This window comes from Caretta caretta, chromosome 11, assembly GCF_965140235.1.
Source record: "Caretta caretta isolate rCarCar2 chromosome 11, rCarCar1.hap1, whole genome shotgun sequence".
Lineage (NCBI taxonomy): Eukaryota > Metazoa > Chordata > Testudines > Cheloniidae > Caretta > Caretta caretta.
Window position 1 is genome coordinate 28,118,253 of NC_134216.1, and position 18,855 is coordinate 28,137,107.

The window sequence follows — 18,855 nt, forward strand, 5'->3', positions numbered from 1 at the left end:
CACATACAAGGTGTACATGACACTTATAGTCTGATCCAGTGGATCTCATTCTGATTTATTCTATAAAAAATTAGAAAACTGAGGGCAAAGTTGTGTTTTAGAACATTTAATGTGAAAAATGCTACATAGAACAGAGCAGCAGCCTTCTGTGGTTACACCTCTCTGAAAAAAATGAATAGGCTAAGCACATCCTGACCACTAGGTGTCACAAGAAACTACTGAAAACAATACATATGACTGTGGCCTTTAAAAATCACATAGCACCTAATCCAAAACACATGGAAGTCAATAGTAATCTTTCAATTGACTTTCATGGACTTTGGGTGAGTCCCTTCTGCAACTAACTGGTTTTCTTTCAGCAATTATTGCCAAATACTTACATCTTTGCACTGGTCTAATTTCTTTATAGCTTCATACTCTTGAGTTATGGTTTGAGGGAAGTAGCATTTTGTCTTGTCCTCCTCATAATCTGCTCTGTAATTTTTCTAGGGAATAAAAATGACATTAGATAGTAAGCATAGTGATCTTGCCTGGCAATGAGAGTATGGTGAAATCAACACAAACACTGTCATACTTACATCACTATTCATAGCTGCAACATTCATGTAGTGTGTATAATATGGGTTCTCATAGCTGCCTACATAATGACCCAAAATATTCTTTTGATATGCATCTTTATATTTAATCTGTGGAAAAATCACATATTTATAAATATATATAACTGAGAAAGTCAGGTCTGAAATACAGGAACAATTACAACAGTACTTACATCACTGAATTTTTTCAGAACATTATCCATTTGAAACTTTGGAGTGTCACAATAATTAATGCTTGTTGCTTTTGACTTCTCATAGGCTTCCTTGTATAATTTCTGCAAAAGAAAATAAAGTCAGGTAATACAGAAGATTTTGCTGAATTTCCACCAGCATAAGTGATACTCTGACTAAATTTCAGAGTAGCAGCCGTGTTAGTCTGTATTCTCAAAAAGAAAAGGAGTACTTGTGGCACCTTTGAGACTTACCAATTTATTTGAGCATAAGCTTTCATGAGCTACAGCTCACTTCATCGGATGCATTTTCCACTGAATGCATCCGATGAAGTGAGCTGTAGCTCACAAAAGCTTACGCTCAAATAAATTTGTTAGTCTCTAAGGTGCCACAAGTACTCCTTTTCTTTTTACTCTGACTAAAGCCTCCAACTAACATTTTGAAATGACACTAAGAAATAAAAGCAAGCCATCAGCTTGACAAGGCAATAATCTGCTAATGTAAAAAGCAGAGATGGGATTGAGCTGCAAAGTCTGGATCTGGATCTATGTTTTGCTGAAATGTCCACATGATAGGCTCTAGGGTTTCAGTCCATTATAAATATAAGGGGCAGATGCAAAGTTCAGATCTAATTCCAGAGCCAAACTTTTCCAAAGGTCATAGTGTTCAGATCCTGGGTTTTGGTACATCCCTGTCTCTGGTGAAAATGCTGAGGATATAAAGCAAGAGGGGGAAGAGCAGGGAGACAACCTATCGTTAAGGCTATTTTATTTTCAGATTTACTTTGCAGGTCATTAAGCACAAGTCAATTTATGCAGCAGTTCTGCTTCTGAAGAATAATTTTTATTAAACATGTTAAACTAGAACAGATAGAATCTACCTAGAATCCCTTTCAACAATTAGGAGACAGGGGCAGACTACAGTATTACCAAATCTCTCACAATTTTATCACAAGTGCCATGGCAATTGGTGCTTTTCATAAAGCCCCAAGCACATGATTAGGTGAGAATCGCTGCTGCTTTTTTTAAAAAAAAAATAAACTTCAGCTCCTCATGATTGGAGAGAAAAGCTTGAAAACATGACTTAAGAGTTCCCTAAAGGCTCAAAAACCAGCAAGCAAATAAAAAGCACCCAAAATATATTTATTTTTTAACATATCTCTTGATTTTTAAGCCTGTCTCTTGATTTGGGGGGGAGGGGCTGACTCATAATTTTTCAACTCTTGACAGAGTCATAACTAGGGCAGGGCAAGGGGGCAGCCGCCCAGGGCGCCGTGCTAGTTGGGGCACAAAAATGAGGCAGCCCAGGATTGGACCCCATGGTGTCAGCCCCCCTCCCCGCAGGATTGGGCCTGGCAACATCAGTCGGAGTCCATGGGCATAATTTGGGGGTTGGGTGGGGGGGGGGGGACATTGCCCTTCCCAGACAGAGGCCCAGGCTGGGAGCGGAGTGGGTTTCTGGAGCTGCTTCCCCTGCCAGGTGCTCGGTGCCTCTGCAGCTGGACGCCACCTCCTAGTGCCGGTCAGCTTCCCCTTCTATGTGTGCTGGCACTCTATACAGCCACCATTCTGTCTTCTGTACCACGGTGAGTGCCCGTGGGGGGGGCAGAGAAAAGTGGGGAGAGTGGGAGACATGGGGGAGGGCGAATGAGGTGGGGGAGGAAGAGGCAGTGGGGAAGAAGGGGGATGGGATAGGGCAGGGGGAAGAGAAGAGGATAGGAGAATGGAGCTGGGGGAGGGGGGTGTGGGAGTGGTGGGAGGTGAATAGGGTCAGGGGACAGTGGGGAAGAGAGATGAGATGGGGAAGAGAAGGGGAATGGGGGGGGAGCAGGAACCACGCGTGCAGCATCCCCTCAGCAGGAGCAGCAGCTGGGTCTCCCCCATTAAGCCAGGCCATTCCCCCCAACATTGGCAACCCACCTTCAGTGGGTACCCCTGCCACAGGTAACCCCCTCCACTACCCTCCAAATACCACCTTCAACACCCCGCAAGTATCCCTCCCAGTACACAGACACCCATACAACACCCCCCAAAAACCTCCTCCAGTGCCTCCTCCCCCCTCCCCCCAGCAGCGTCCTCTATTTCTCATAGCCTTGGTTTCCAGAGTTGACGGGTGTGAGTCCACCCTGCCAGCAACCACCTGCCCCCAATGCCTGGGCTGGGGACTGGGCTCACGTGGCCAAACTCAGAGTTCGAGCTGTGCAACCATGAGCCTGGCAGCCATGGGACTGGAGTAGGGCAGTCAAGGGGAGCAAAGGGTGGTTCTGCTCTGTGCACGGGGAGTGGGGGGGAGAGTGACCCAGCTGCAATGGCAGGTCCGAAGCGGGATGTGACCATGCTGCTGAGAGGCAGGTGCCCAAGGTGGATGAGTACTCCAGGGAGCACCTCGGGGAGCCTCTCATGACAGCCAGGCTCCAAGGGCAGGGGCTGACTCTATAGGGTGCTGCTGGCCAGCACCAGGCTCCTTCAGAGCAGAGGCAAGAGCATGTCAGGGGAACTGCTCGGAGCTGTACCTCCTGGCTTGCCTGGGGAGCACCCAGCTGTGCAGAGGCAGACGGCTTGGGGAGAAGGGCAGGGAGGGCTGCCAGGCAGCCAGCTAGGGCCCCAGCACCCAGAGCACAGAGAGCCAGGGGCCTGAATGGACCAGGCGGCTCCCACCCGCTTCTGATCTGCCAGGTCCTGGCAGGAGGTGACAGTTTTCAAATTGTGGGGCACATCCCCTAGGGAGGCATGCCCCACAATTTGAAAACCTCTTTGCTAAATGAGAGGCAGAAACGGGGGGGCACATGACCCTGCGTGCTCACCCCCCCCCCCCCCGTGTCTAAGAGGTGCAGATATGATTGTTCACCCCGAGCGCTAAAATGCTTACCTACTCTTGGACTTGGCAAGACAGACACAGAGGTGAGAGGAAGGGGGTTAGAGAAAGAAAGGAGACGCACATTTTCCCCCACCCCGTAAAACTGAAGAATCATTACATCACTGAAGGGAACTATGCATGTGAGCATGTGAGAATTCTACTTCTTTTAACTTCATCAGACACCAAATGAAAGTTCTGTCCCACTGTTGGGGAATGGATACAACTTTCTGATCTGTAACACCATCACAAATACTGTTGTAACAAGAACAGGAGTACTTATGGCACCTTAGAGACTAACAAATTTATTAGAGCATAAGCTTTCATGGGCTACAGCCCACTTCATAGGATGCATAGAATGGAACATATATTAAGATATTATATACATACATATATACATACAGATAAGTTGGAAGTTACCATACAAACCATGAGAGGCTTAGTTAAGATGAGCTATTATCAGCAGGAGAAAAAAAAATTTGTAGTGATAATCAAGATGGTCCATTTAGACAGTTGACAAGAAGGTGTGAGAATAAATGGACACAAATCTGACATCAGAAATCATAACATTCAAAAACCGGTAGGAGAACACTTCAACCTCTCTGGCCACTCAGTAAAAGATTTAAGGGTGGCAATTTTGCAACAGAAACCTTCAAAAACAGACTCCAACAAGAAACTGCTGAGCTTGAATTAATATGCAAACTAGATACCATTAACTTGGGTTTGAATAGAGACTGGGAGTGACTGGGTCATTACACGTATTAAATCTATTTCCTTAAGTTAAGTATCCTCACACCTTCTTGTCAACTGTCTAAATGGGCCATCTTGATTATCACTACAAAAGTTTTTTTCTCCTGCTGATAATAGCTCATTTTAACTACTTAGCCTCTCACAGTTTGTGTGGTAACTTCCAACTTTATATATCTTACTATATGTTCCATTCTATGCATCTGAGGAAGTGGGCTCTAGCCCACGAAAACTTATGCTCTAATAAATTTGTTAGTCTCTAAGGTGCCACAAGTACTCCTGTTCTTTTTGCGGATACAGACTAACACGGCTGCTACTCTGAAAACTGTTGTAACAGCTGACAATGACACAGAGACATTAGAGAACAGTCAACTAGACAAAACCTCCATCTTTATCTCTTAAAGGGTTAGTATTGTTAGACTGGGTGGGTGTATCTCACAGTAAACAAAGGTTCATGTGGCAAACTGCAAATACTAAGAGGCTTCAGTGAAGATTATTAATTATTATTATTTATTTGTATTACCGCATGTCCTAGGAGACCTAGTCATGGACCAGGACCCCGCTGTGCTAACACAGAACAAAAAGACATTCCCTGTCCCCAAGAACCCATACTGTTAAGAACTGATGGGCTTGGTTTATATCATATAGCTGAAATATTCAAACTAAACTTTTATGGTACTTACATCACTCAGCTGCTTTCCTGAAACTTTTAGCTGTTTCAGCAATGGATTCTCTGTAGCAGGAAGTACATTATAATCTGCAATAGCTTTGTTCTTTTCATAGTCTTCTTTATATTTCACCTATAGAAATTAAATAAATGTATATTTGGACTGTCTTCTTGGTTAAAGTGCTCTTTTTTAGAAGGTCTGCTCTGGGAAACCAAGTGAATATCAGAGAAAGGGCATAATTTCTAAGCAACTAAGCTGTTGCTTTATAATAAATATAGCATTCCACAGAATGCCAACTGTTCTTATGTAGTAGGTCTCATTCAGTGCATCCCAAGAAGCTTTGCACCATCTAATAGACAATCTCCAAAGTCAAATCCTTATTGCCCTGGATAATCCATAAACATATATATACATATCCAAGGCCATATTTCTAAACCAGTGGGTCATACTTCCAGCAGCGCCACAAAATACAATCAGGGGAGATTGTCAGGCATTGTAAAATGTATTACAATCTAAAGCAAAGAAAATCTCATTCCCTCCTCTCATTCCCCCACCTTTACCTTTCAAAGTCAAGTATTCTCCAGCAACCTCTTGAAATACAAGCACAAATAAATTATATAGATGTATCATTGTTATCATTGATACACTTTTAGTCTTATTTTTATAATAACTGTAAGGGGATCACAAAAGTTTGGACATTGAATAGGGATTGTCAACCAGAAAAGGTTGAGAATCACTGATCTAGGAAGTGCCTTGAAAAGGGAAATATTGGGCCAGATCCTCAGCTGGTGTGAGTTGCATAGCTCCGTTGAAGTCAATGGAACTATACTGATTTACATCAGCTGAGGATCTGGCCCATAATAGAAGTCTCAGACAGAACAAGGAAGAAAGTTCTGTATCAAAGGGACTTTACAACTGAAGTTCTTGAATATAATTTGGAGTCATCTGAAGTTTGGCAGAAGTGGAACCAAACTAAGTAAATGGGGGAATTCTTAACTTACTTTACTGGCAGCAATTCCAACTCGCTTATTAGCCTGGTACTCTGGAGTTTCAGTTTGCATAAAGTAGATCTGGTCTTTCATGAGCTCATAGTCTTCCTGGTATTTTCTCTGTAAGCAATGGAAAAAGAGAACAAAATGTATCAAGTACACTACCATTGCAAAAATAGTCATCCATAATATAGCTTAAATAGAAAAAGAGAAGTACTATAAACAAAGCAGAAAAAATATATCAGGCACTACAAGGTTGATAAAAATACAGGATACAAACATACATTTGGCCCAGTGTCTAAATAACTCTCTTACCGTACTGAAATTATCAGCATTCATCCTTGCAACTGCAACTTCATAGCAAGGAGTTTGACTCCACTTGCCTTTGATCTTGTTTTCATAATCTTCATGGTACTTAAACTATAATAAAATGAAATAATGTATGTTAATCATAAGAACGGCCATACTGAGTCAGACCAAAGGTCCATCTAGCCCAGTATCCTGTCTTCCAATAGTGGCCAATACCAGATGCCCCAGAGGGAATGAACAGAACAGGTAATCAAGTGATCCATCCCGTGTCACCCATTCCCAGTTTCTGGCAAATGGAGGCTAGTGCCACTATCTCTGCCCATCCTAGCTAATAGCCATTTATGGACCTATCCTCCATGAATTTATCTAGTTCTTTTTTGAACCCTGTTATAGTCTTGGCCTTCACAACATCCTCTGGCAAAGAGTTCCACAGGTTGACTATGCATTGTGTAAAGAAATACTTCCTTTTGTTTGTTTTAAATCTGCTGCCTATTAATTTCGTTTGGTGACCCTAGTTCTTGTGTTATGGAGAAGGAGTAAATAACACTTCCTTATTTACTTTCTCCACACCAGTCATGATTTTATAGACCTCGATCATATTTCTCCCCAACCCACCTGCCCAGTCATCTATTTTCCTAGCTAAAAAGTCCCAGTCTTATTAACCTCTCCTCATAGGGAAGCTGTTCCATACCCCTAATGATTTTTGTTGCCCTTTTCTGAACCTTTTCCAATTCCAATATATTTTCTTTGAGATGGGGTGACCACATCTGCATGCAGTATTCAAGATGTGGGTATACCATAGATTTATATAGAGACAATATGATATTTTCAGTCTTATTTTCTATCCTTTCTTAATGATTCCCAACATTCTGTTAGCTTTTTGGACTGCTGCTGCACATTGAGTGATGTTTTCAGAGAACTATCCACAATGACTCCAAGATCTCTTTCTTGAGTGGTAACAGCTAATGTAGACCCCATCATTTTATATGTACAGTTGGGATTATGTTTTCCAATGTGCATACTTCGCATTTATCCACATTGAATTTCATCTGCCATTTCATTGCCCAGTCACCCAGTTTTGCAAGATCTCTTTGTAGTCTGCTTTGGACTTAACTATCTTGAGTAGTTTTGTATTGTCTGAAAATTTTGCCACCTCACTGTTTACCCCTTTTTCAAGATCATTTATGAATATGTTGAATAGTACTGGTCCCAGTACAGACCCCTGGAGGACATCACTATTTACCTCTCTCCATTCTGAAAACTGACCATTAATTCCTACCCTTTGTTTCCTATCTTTTAACCAGTTACCAATCCATGAGAGGACCATCCCTCTTATTCCATGACAGCTTACTTTGCTTAAGAGCCTTTGGTGAGGGACCTTGTCAAAGGCTTTTTGAAAATCTAAGTACACTATATCAACTGGGTCCCCCTCGTCCACATGATTGTTGACCCCTTCAAAAAATTCTAGTAGATTGGTGAGGCATGATTTCCTTCTACAAAAACCATGTTGATTCTTCCCCAACAAATTATGTTCATCTATGTGTCTGACAATTCTGTTCTTTACTATAGTTTCAACCAGTTTGTATGGTACTGAAGTCAGGCTTACTGGCCTGTAATTGCCTGGACCACCTCTGGAGCCCTTTTTAAAAATTGGCATCACATTAGCTATCCTCCAATCATGTGGTACAGAAGCTGATTTAAATGATAGGTTACAGACTACAGTTAGTAGTTCCGCAATTTCACATTTGAGTTCCTTCAGAACTCTTGGGTGAATACCATCTGGTCCTGGTGACTTATTACTGTTTAATTTATCAGTTTGTTCCCAAACCTCCTCTAATGACACCTCAATCTGGGACAGTTCCTCAGATTTGTCACCTAAAAAGAATGGCTCAGGTTTGGGAAGAATGGCTCAGGTTTGGCTATAATCCTGCTATAATGAACTGAAATAAAATAAAATAAAATATAGTAATCTCTCTGGAACAGCCCTTTATTTTTGCCTTACATGTTTGTTTTCCAAACTGTTGAGCTATTTTTAAAAATTTCTTCAAGTTTTTCAAGAGCCGCAAATCCATTTTACCTGCTATTGTCATGGATGTTTTGGCTTAATTATTCCATTGCTTGGTTAACGCCTAATTCCTTCTTGATAACTCCTTTTCAGTTGATTAGCTGAAATAAATCTTAGATTCAACAATATTCTCACCAATATGGATGTCGCTTGCTGTTGGTTTTCTCCTCCATGGGAGAATACTGACACAGATCCCTTTGGTTTAATCTGATTTAGATTCTAGGATACACAAGCTGAAATTTTCCAAAGTGCCCAAGGAAATCTACCTCAGGCTACTTTGAAAATCCTAGACATAGAATATATGGATCTCTCCCTCTCTCACCCAAAATCATCATCACAGTTCACTGGACAACGAGCACCATGCTTGGAAAATGTGTAGCTGTTTATAATTTAGACAAGAATCATTGGCAATATGAATTAAATTGTTCAATCATTGCCAAATCCTGCTCCCCTCCCTCTTGAACAGTGTTTTAGGATACCTTTCATCTACATTAGATTTAATAGTCTGATTTACCTATTTCTAAAACAATGTGTTATTCTATTAAGGAAGCTAATTTCACAAGCCAAAATTCCACCTCCGCTTGTTTCAAAGCTTACTCAGTGAATCAAATTATCTCTTTTAATAACAAGCTCTCTCATTTTCTGCAGCTTGTATATGCTCTTCACTGAGGCAGCTTCAGTTGTGAACTACTATCCATGACTTCTCACTAACACATGCATTTTCCCCTACTGACTCAACTAGAATTTCCTGCTACTGCAGACATAACATGTCACAGAACCAAAGTGGACCATGCAGATTTATGCAGGGTTTGCACTCCCTTTACATGGTGCATATGATTACTATCAGCTTGTACTTACGCTCATCTGAAATAAACTATTGTCTGCTCCAGTCTAGTTCCTATGTTTCCTAATGGATGCAGTGCAAAGGTTTTGACTTGGTGCCATCATGCTTCAGGCTGCATTTTGATATTCCAGTTTATTTGCATGCTCCAGAAAATCTGAGCACTTCCATGCTGCTTCTGTTCTTATGCCACCCATAGAGACTGGCTATGTAAAACAATTCTAACAAAATGCTCTTGTTTTCACTGCCATGAACTACATATAGCCTGCTGACTGCTACTCATATTTCATTAGCTTTATATAGTGATCAGTTAGTTCCTGCTGGTTCCACGATAAGGTCTTTTTGCCACGCATTTATCTTTTGAGCTACATACGAATAAGGTTGAGAAGTAAGGTCCTTCAGCTATCTGAGAATTTTTCTCCAAATAAAATATTTTCTCTCTGCTCATAGCTAAGCTCATCACTATGTTCATCAATGGTTTTTCAACCTCAAGGGTCAATAATTGTGATTCCTTAACACTGTGCTATAGTGAATTACTAGTACAAAGCAATATGATCACATATCACCTACTCTTTAGCCACAGTCACATTCTGAACTGAGTTAAAACCTACTTCTAACTTAGCAGTCTACATGACTTAGTTCCATTTATTTAGCTGAACTTTTATCTCTCTATATTCCATCCCATCTCCTGCATTCTTTGGTACTGATTTACTCTAACTATACCAAAACATAGACTGGAGATGACTGGTGCCAGGGCCTTTGTTAATCGCGCCCTAAAGATTCACTGCTTGTTGCCATTAGCTAATTCAGTGTACAAAATCACACTGAAGACATCTTGTTTGCCAAACTTTTCCTCTAACTGAGATCTGTGAACCTGAGAATGTTTGGAATGAAGGACCCTTTATAATGTGTATAATAATTTGGCATTGAAATTCATATTTAAATATATTCTACAACATGAGTACAGCTTGTTCACTTTTACGATCCCACAGGTGCATTTCATAATCAAAGATCAATTATCCAGTCCTACTAGAAAAATAAATGTGTTCCTTGAGAGCAAATTATGGACTCCTTAGAAAATATTATATAATCAAAAATGTACCCATACACCCAAACACTTTGCTATTTGAATTTAAACAAGCAACATAATGGTCATATTGATCATTATGACCTTCTGTAGTGTACCCCCTAGTACAAAGAGGGTGGAGAGAACAGAAAAAGAAGGAGAATGAGGGGATTGGGGGGGTGCGTGTGTGAATGAGGGGATTGAGGAAGGGGGAGAGAGAGAGGTAGAGAGAGGGTGTGTGTGTGTGTGTGTGTGTGTGTGTGTGAGAGTGAGAGTGAGAGAGAGAGAGAGGAAAGAAGAAGGGGGGTGAATATGGGAACTGAAAAAGATGAGGAGGGAAAAAAAAACCTGACAGTCATCATGGAAGACTAGGTGGCAAACATAGATCCCCTTGTGAGGACTGATCTTTTTGCTTATTTATTAATTTATTTATTCATTCATTCATTCATTCCTTTCTTGAACCCAGCCTGTATGTAATGTATATGCACTTAAATGATTCTGCCTTTCCAAATCCTTAAGCAAGCTGTCTAGTTGGGAGAAAGCTGTGCAGTATACTAGTATACTCACATCACTGCGCTGTTTAGTCACTTTCTTGGCAAGCTCCACATCAGGTGGATCTGGCAGAGAAGTGTATTTAGATTTTCGTTCATCATGCCCCTTTTTGTAAACAATCTGAAATAACGCAAGGAGTAAACATTTACAGGAACTGCCTGTTTAAATAAACAACCGAACATTTACTCCTGACCTCTCTAATGCTTCCATTAACAGAAGCAGTCATTTCCACTGCTGCAAAATAAACTCTCTCAATCAGTGTAACTACTACAGCGTTCTTAAAGAAAGAGAGAAATTACTAACCTGCTAGCGGACTTTTGAAATACATTAATAGTTTGGATTTCAGAGACCTGATCCAGTGAGGTGCTGAATGCCCTCAACATCCACCGACATCTCTTATATAGCTCCTTAACCAAGGAGGTACTCAGTTCTCCAAGTGCGTCTATAAACATTAATGAATTAAACCATTCCTGTGAAGTAGGGAAGTATTGTTATCCCTGTTTTACACATGGGAGAATTGGGTGTATAGGTCCAATCCTGAAAAGTTCTCATTGTCTCCTGAGAGATGTTAAACACTCTCATGTCTCATTGAAAACAGCATCCTAGAAGATTGGGCCAATAACGGTTTGATTACATTAATTCTTCTGAATGCAACTCAGAATCTCTAGTCTCTTCAGACTTTATAAACATTCAGCGCACTCAGTGCTTTTCAACAGACATATCACTACCATTTTCATAAATATCCACACTGCAGCTTGGGACTGATTCTCTACTCCCTTATAGTGGTTTTATGCCAATGCAAATCTACTGAGAAGTCTATAGAGGTAAATCAGTGTGACAGCACGCTATTGAAATGGGCAATTAGGCGTTGCTACTTACATCACTAAGAGCCTTTTGGGCCTGTGCTACTCTCCTCAACTCTGGACTGTCATTGTATGGGTAGAATAATGTTTTGTCTTGCTCCCAATCTTCTGTGTACAGTTTCTTAAAGAGAGAAAAAAGTGTCAGGAAGTAATTACTTGGAATGATACATGCACTACACTGCCCCAGAGCAGAAGCTGCTCTTACCTTACTGAACATTGCCGTATTTTTTATTGCCTGCACCAGCTCTGGAGCATCGGGGGGAAGAAGGTACTTATCCTTATTCTCCTCCCAGTTCTGTTTGTATAAAACCTGGACAGAAAGACCAGCATGTTGGTTAACTGTGCTCGTCAGAAAGCACTAAAATGTGTTCATACATAGCCAGCTTTTTCAAAATATTAAGGAAGAAAAAGTCTCTAATGAAGAAAACCCATTGACTACCTCAGTGAGGAGCATTTCTGATTATAACACTTTTCTCTCTTGCTCAGTTGTTTCTCTGCTAATTATCTTCCTATGTTACTTTGAAATTTTGATACAATCATTCTTAGGGCTCTGGCCTACACACTTTACTCACAGCTTGCTGCCACTGATGTCCACAACCATCTCACAGAGTCACTCACACTCTTACCTTGCTCACTTGCTGCGACACCTTCTTTGCATGTTCTATATCCTTTGCTTTTTCATCAACATGACAAACAGTCTTTGCAACATCACCAGCCATACGATATTTAACCTAGATCAAGACATGCCAAACAATTAATTGGGAGAAGTATTTATCAAGAAAACATCTGAGCTCTAGGACCCTCCCTCCTTGCAGGGTCCCAAGCCCAAATATCTATATTGCAATTAAACAGCCCCTTAACATGAGCCCTGCAAGCCCGAGTCAGCTGACACAGGCCAGCCATGGGTTTTTAATTGCAGTGTAGACATTCCCTAAAAGGTACCTAGTTTGTGTTAACGTAGATCTACTTGAAATGGGACTACAACAATGCAAATAAGTACCTTTTAGAGCACATTAGCAAGGTCTATTAAGGGCAGCTGTTTATGTGGTTATATGAAAAGAAGTGTTTAAGCATATTTTGAAAGGTCCGATTTTGCAGGATTCAGGCAATATTTCCATTGACTTCAACAGGAATTCCACATGCAGAACAATGACAGGATGTTGTCAGCAGTGGTATTTAATTCAGTGCTTTATACTTTATCAGCATTTTCCCAGAATCCTATTTTTAACTTCAGATAAAAGTTTTTCTAACCCCTTCTGGCCACAGCCACCTGGAATTATCATCCAGCTGATCAAGGACCATTATCTCTCCTTCCTTGCTGAAAGGCCTAAATCCCAAACTGAATTCTAGACTTCTAAGCTTGTCATTGAGTCTGGATTTCCTGCACCAGAAACCGTGGCAATGTTTCTGCTAAGCTTCCAGACGGGATTGCATAACATTATTTATATGGTTACTGCATCTCTGGCAATAGTTAAACCATGTAACCCAGGAGATGCAGCCCCTTACCAATTTATATCTCATTTGATTTATCAGGCCTAGCACATACCTCACTGAGCTGATCTTGCGCTTTTTTAATTCTCCGAAGTTCTGGGGTATCAGCTGTGCTAGCATATGGCTTTCCTTTTTCTTTTTCAAACTGCTGTTTGTATTTGTTCTGAAAGAAAACAAGACTGAACTTTACTCAGACAAACTCCCAAAGTTCCAGAGAAGCTTTAGATAGAGCAGTAATCAATGTTTATCTTCACTGGGTTAGCAACACTGGGCCAGATCATCAAATAGTGTAAATCAGCATAGCTTCATTGAAGTCAACTGGGTCCCATTGGAGTCGAAGGAGGTGTGCTGATTTATACCATCTGGGGATCTGGTACACTGTAACAAATATTATAGTCCATTTCTCCTCTTGAGCTCCCTTCAGATCACCCAGATATGACACGTTAGGCCCATTAGGGAGTTTGGTTTTGCTATCATAACAATTATTCTATAAAAAATCACTTAGCTAACAAAATTGTGTTCAGATACCTGAAAACACAATGGCTTAAGCTGTGCTTTTATTTATACCTGTGCAATCCCATTGAAGTCAATGGGGCTGCACAGGTGGAAAGAAGAACAGAATTTGTACCAGGTTTTCTATGGCTTTACAATATTAATATGACACAAATATTTTTAAAATAGTATAATGAATGTACCTGCTTAGATATGCTGAAAATCTATGTGACCTGATCCTGTTCCCATTGGTTTCAATGGCAAAGCTCCCAATGACTTCAATGAAATCAGGATCAGGCATATGGAATTTAATAAATTAAAGCTGGGCTTTACAAAGAGGCCTGTGGCACCCAACTCCCACTAATTTTCACTTTGAGTTGGGCAGTCTCTCAGGCCCTTTGGTAGTCCCCACTTAAACTGTTTGCGATAGTCAAGTTGCTGAATAGGTTATCACTTCCATCACATTACCATTCATTTTTTCTACACTTCTTTTCCCATCTTAGAATGTAAAAACACTTCATAGGCATTAATTGTGCCTCACAACACTTATGTTCTTAGAGCTGGGCATGAAGTGGCACCCCAGATTGGAACCAATTTATTCAAGCTTTTGGGAAAGTTTGGATCCAGATCTGGACTTTGCAGCTTGGCCCTCTGCCTACAGTTGGCCAAAAATGAAGAACAAACAAACCAATCATGCTTGAGCTTTGGGTAAGTTCACAACTCAGACCTATCTTTAATTATTATTCCAACTGAGGTGTGTAAACTGAGGCAGAGAAAGGTTAAATAAATTTCCCAGCAGAACACAAAGAGTCAGTGAGAGAGCTAGGAATGGACATCAGGAATCCTGGCTCTCAGATATCTGTTATAACCACTAGACCTCAAGCCACTTTTTGTGACATTATGATTCACTACTATAACAGTGAGTGACTCAGGCAAGGAAGTAAACTCCTCTTTCACTGTAAATATCAGTAACCAACAAGGATGAGAAAGGAAATACAGAAGAGGATATTACAGTGATATTAGGGTTTGCTATGATGTCTATATTTAATTGTGGGGCTCTTAAAGAAAAACAGGAAGACACACGTGTAAGAGTTTACCTCACTGAACAGATCCTGCATTTTATGACTGTGTTGCAGATAAGGGGTCATAAACTTAGATGAATCCACTTTTATCTTTTTCACCCTCTTTCTGACTGGAGGTGCAGCTTGCTCAATGGTTCCTGAGGTGCCTCTGGGGCCAGTAGTTCCTCTGGTGGTGGTGGTGGTTTCCGTGATCACCTGGAAATGTGGACAATATGTATTTATTGGATTTTTAATTATAAGCTATAATTTTGCTGCAAGGACTTTTTCACTCTCCTATCTGTTAAAATGGCATTTAATTCCTACTCAGGAACCCCCCACAGTGGGAACTGGGCTACAATGTGGGCCACTTTTCCTACTGGGATTGCCCAGTGTGCCTATTACGTATCATCCAAGCAGGCAGTGTGAAGACTCTTCAGATTAGCCAATTTCTAAATCAAGCTTCTCTAGTTTTTATCCAGCAGGTCTGGAGTCTGGAGGGCATTCTGCTGCCATCATTCCACATGCGTATCCTCCCATTGACGTCAGAGGGAACCTTGAGGGTAGATCGATGACAGATAGGCCCAAAGTGTAGAAATGCTCTGAGGGCTATATTGGGAGTATTGGAGGGGACACATATCCACACATTCACCGCTCCTGTTGATGTCACTGGGAGATCTGAATGTAGATCAAAGGGATATATCAGACTTCAAAAGGAATATCCTTCCCCAAAAAGAGGAAAGAAATTGAGATAGCAAGATAAACATGACTAAACCCTTCAGATCTTCGCAATAACTATAAGATTCACTAGATGACTGAATGTATGTTCAGAATCCAGTTTTTCTACTAACCTGCATGTCCTGATGTGGATAGTCAGATCATAATCACAGAAGAGATTATATATATATAAGCAGTGGCAAAAGCTCAGTTGGAAAGAGACTCAATTTCCTTTTAACAATCTATATATTTGTTCATGCTGTAGGCAATGGTTTTAATACAAGTAAGATTTTAATTAAAAACACTAAAAGAAATGGTTATTATAACTTACAAAAATAAAATGGTTTCAAAACTGCATGGATAAGGAAGCATCAAGTCTTGGTTCATAATAGATTTGCTAAAAAAAGGAAAGCCTTCGAAAGGGAATGAATGCAGCTCAGATTTCTTGACAGCTATTTGCATTAATATGACATAGAATAGCAAATATATTGAGCATTAGCTAAAGAAGAAAACGTTGGCAATGCTTACATTTATTTATTCTGTGGGCACTAGTTGTGTTTCACTAATAATGTTCCAATACATTGTTATTCGCTTGAGTGTTGCAACAGGTTAGTCCATATCCATTCATTTCTAATCACTGAGGAAAGTAATGGCACCTTTTCTGTGATTAAATGGCACTGGAGAACCCTAAATGCATGCATGTGGTGATAATACCATGAAAAAAAGTACATGCTGTTTCTTGTTACCTATTACATTAGGGCCAAATAACAGTTCAACTGAAGTTGACTCCTATTAACTTCTATTTTTGGGGGTGTGGGGGGTTATGCCATAAATGTACATAGCACTTTGCAGACAGCTATAAGATATGGTACTTGCCCTGAAGAGCTTATAAAGTTTGGCCCTTAGGCAGTAAAACCTTCACACTAGAAAAAAGTTACATGCGCCAGTGAATAGTCTTAACAAGTGCCTAAATCACAGCCTCTTCAAAGAAAATGAGCAGAAAAAATGCTTGATTCTGAAAGTACAGTGAGTTTTCCTCTTTCATATTATAACCCATGGGGTTACAGGGCATTAATACACCACAGAATATGCATACAGATGACAAAACAAAATCTAATCACATTAATTAGAAAGGCTATAGTGCCTACAATGAGTAATTTTCTATTTAATGATGGTAGTTTTTTATTTAATGTAATGCAAATCCGGTAAGTGAGATATAGAACTAGCTGTTGCACCATTGCTTATTTTGAATAATTTCTGGCCATTGATTTCACTGGGTAGTTCATCTTAAAAAACAAATGGCATGACATGGCCTTTTTTTGCAGGGGTAGTCCTGAATTACTGAGTAAAAATCCTATTTCGTCAATGGGCATTTTACTGGTACAAGGATTCAAGAAAGATTTTGTGACAGGACTCTTTGTTCAGAAGGAAACACTTTACCCACAGAATAAAACTATAAGGCTGTGCATCTCGATAGCCGCAAACTATGAGGAGTATTTCACCTGGAAAAAGCTCTGAGTTGGAATATCCATATGAATGGCCTAATTGCAATTTCAAATTACTGTTATAACTTCCTGGGGGCACTACATCTCAATAACTGAAACATGAAAAACATGGAAACAATCACTTTTCTTGTGACTGAGGTCATACAAAATGAAAGAGAATAGAACTGACGTGTAAACATAATAGATTTCAGGAGGAATCCTTCTGTACTTGTCTTCAGAATAGGCTGAAGTACATAGGATATATTAGAGTATACACTAGCCCATGTTTCCTGTTTATGTAATCCATGGCCCAACTTTGAGAGATACTGAGTGCCCTTAGTGAACTGAAGGTGCTTATCCTATCCTCAAGGGACTTCTGTTTAATTTACAAGGGCCTGATTTGGGAAGTAATCTTCACCTATTTCAGCTGGTATTTATGCAGTCAGAATGGTGAAATAACCCTCAAAACACAGAATGGTTTGGTGCTTTGGTGCATTTGGTGCTTTGCATTAACAACATGTACATTTGCTCCACATGCAATCTCATACAATTCTTTACCTCCATTGGTTCACCCTCCTCAATGACAGTCTCTTCGATGTAATACTATAAACAGAGGACAAACCTCATCATTTCTCAAGATCATGCAGCACAGCAAAATGCCTCCGTTATCTCTTTGAAGCAATAACGAACACTGCTTTCAAACTCAATTTTGGGGGGATGTAGTTGTGGTTCAGACATGCAGGAGCCTCTTTTCGATCCCTGGCAGAGCTCTGAGGATCAGCTCATTTTTAATAATAATTATTATTAGCAGTTTGCAAACATTAACTAATTAAAATTCTTGTCAGGTAGGTGATAAAGATTGTTAATTATTATGTCCATTTTACAGAGTCTGTGAGATTAAATGACTTGCACAAAGCAATAGAGAGAGTCAGTATCAAAGAAACCAGGATTTTCCAAAACCCTGGATGATGGTCACTATAATCAAACGTCACAACAGCCCTCTCCATTTTACTGTACCCATTTATACAGATGGGACTGTATAATGATGAGACCGACTGGGCCAGAGCCTCAGCTGCTCTGACCCTGTAACAATGCATTGAAGTCAATGGAGAAGAAAGGATGAAGATGGAAATTTTCAAAAAAACTCCTAACTCTTATTGACTTCCAGTATTAGTTAAGGGTCCACCTGCCATTTGTGCCTCTGAAAATCTCATGCACAGTGATTTTTCCCAAGGTCACACAGCACATCAGTATGCACCTGATCTAAAGGCCTTTTGGATCAGGCCCTAAAAGAACTGTGATTAAAACTCAGGCTTTCTAGGGCCTCAGTCCTTTGCTCACTACCTCTCATGCGGCCTAATATCTAGTTATGTTTTTGAGTAGTTCGTGTTCAGTGCCAACGTAGTGCATCTGATCACTTTTCCCAAAGTCTCAAGATACTAATCAGTGAACTATTATCTGGTTCTGTGATCAACTGCATTCTTTGCAAATCACTAATGGCTACAATATCGAATGTAGACTAGTACAGTTCTACAGATTACGTCCAGAGGTAGGAGAAATATCCCTTAAATGAAATACCCAGTATACTCTGAGCCCTCTGTGTGAGTAAAAGAATATTCACTTATTCCAGCAATAATTTTCAGCTGTCTTTGAACACAAGTATCTGGCACAAGCTGATTACACAGATTTAGATCATGTGATTTATATAAAACTAGGGTTATAGATTTAATGATTTTGGAAAGGGCTGAGCTGCTTCAAAATGATACCAGATGCCATTTGTTGCTGTTTTATTTATAACTTCTCCCCTGTGACTATCTCAGGAGGGAGCTAATAAAGTGGAACCATCTGAGGCTATCCTAGAGATGTAGTTAGAGATAGGCATACATTTTTAAA

The 18,855-nt window shown here is 40.3% G+C and overlaps 1 protein-coding gene across 1 annotated transcript in view; it reads right to left on the minus strand.

Annotated features, from left to right (window-relative positions):
• The window catches only part of NEB (nebulin), a 195,069-nt gene extending 179,451 nt beyond the window's left edge, over nucleotides 1-15,618 (minus strand). The window contains exons 1-13 of the mRNA XM_075117652.1: nucleotides 15,613-15,618; nucleotides 14,801-14,980; nucleotides 13,267-13,374; nucleotides 12,347-12,451; nucleotides 11,926-12,030; nucleotides 11,737-11,841; nucleotides 10,873-10,977; nucleotides 6,340-6,444; nucleotides 6,037-6,144; nucleotides 5,051-5,167; nucleotides 770-871; nucleotides 579-686; nucleotides 381-485 (exon numbers count right to left, since the gene is read on the minus strand). Coding sequence (XP_074973753.1) covers nucleotides 381-485; nucleotides 579-686; nucleotides 770-871; nucleotides 5,051-5,167; nucleotides 6,037-6,144; nucleotides 6,340-6,444; nucleotides 10,873-10,977; nucleotides 11,737-11,841; nucleotides 11,926-12,030; nucleotides 12,347-12,451; nucleotides 13,267-13,374; nucleotides 14,801-14,980; nucleotides 15,613-15,618 — 1,359 coding nt within the window. The remainder of the gene's footprint in view (nucleotides 1-380; nucleotides 486-578; nucleotides 687-769; nucleotides 872-5,050; nucleotides 5,168-6,036; nucleotides 6,145-6,339; nucleotides 6,445-10,872; nucleotides 10,978-11,736; nucleotides 11,842-11,925; nucleotides 12,031-12,346; nucleotides 12,452-13,266; nucleotides 13,375-14,800; nucleotides 14,981-15,612) is intronic.
• Nucleotides 15,619-18,855: the final 3,237 nt, after the last annotated feature.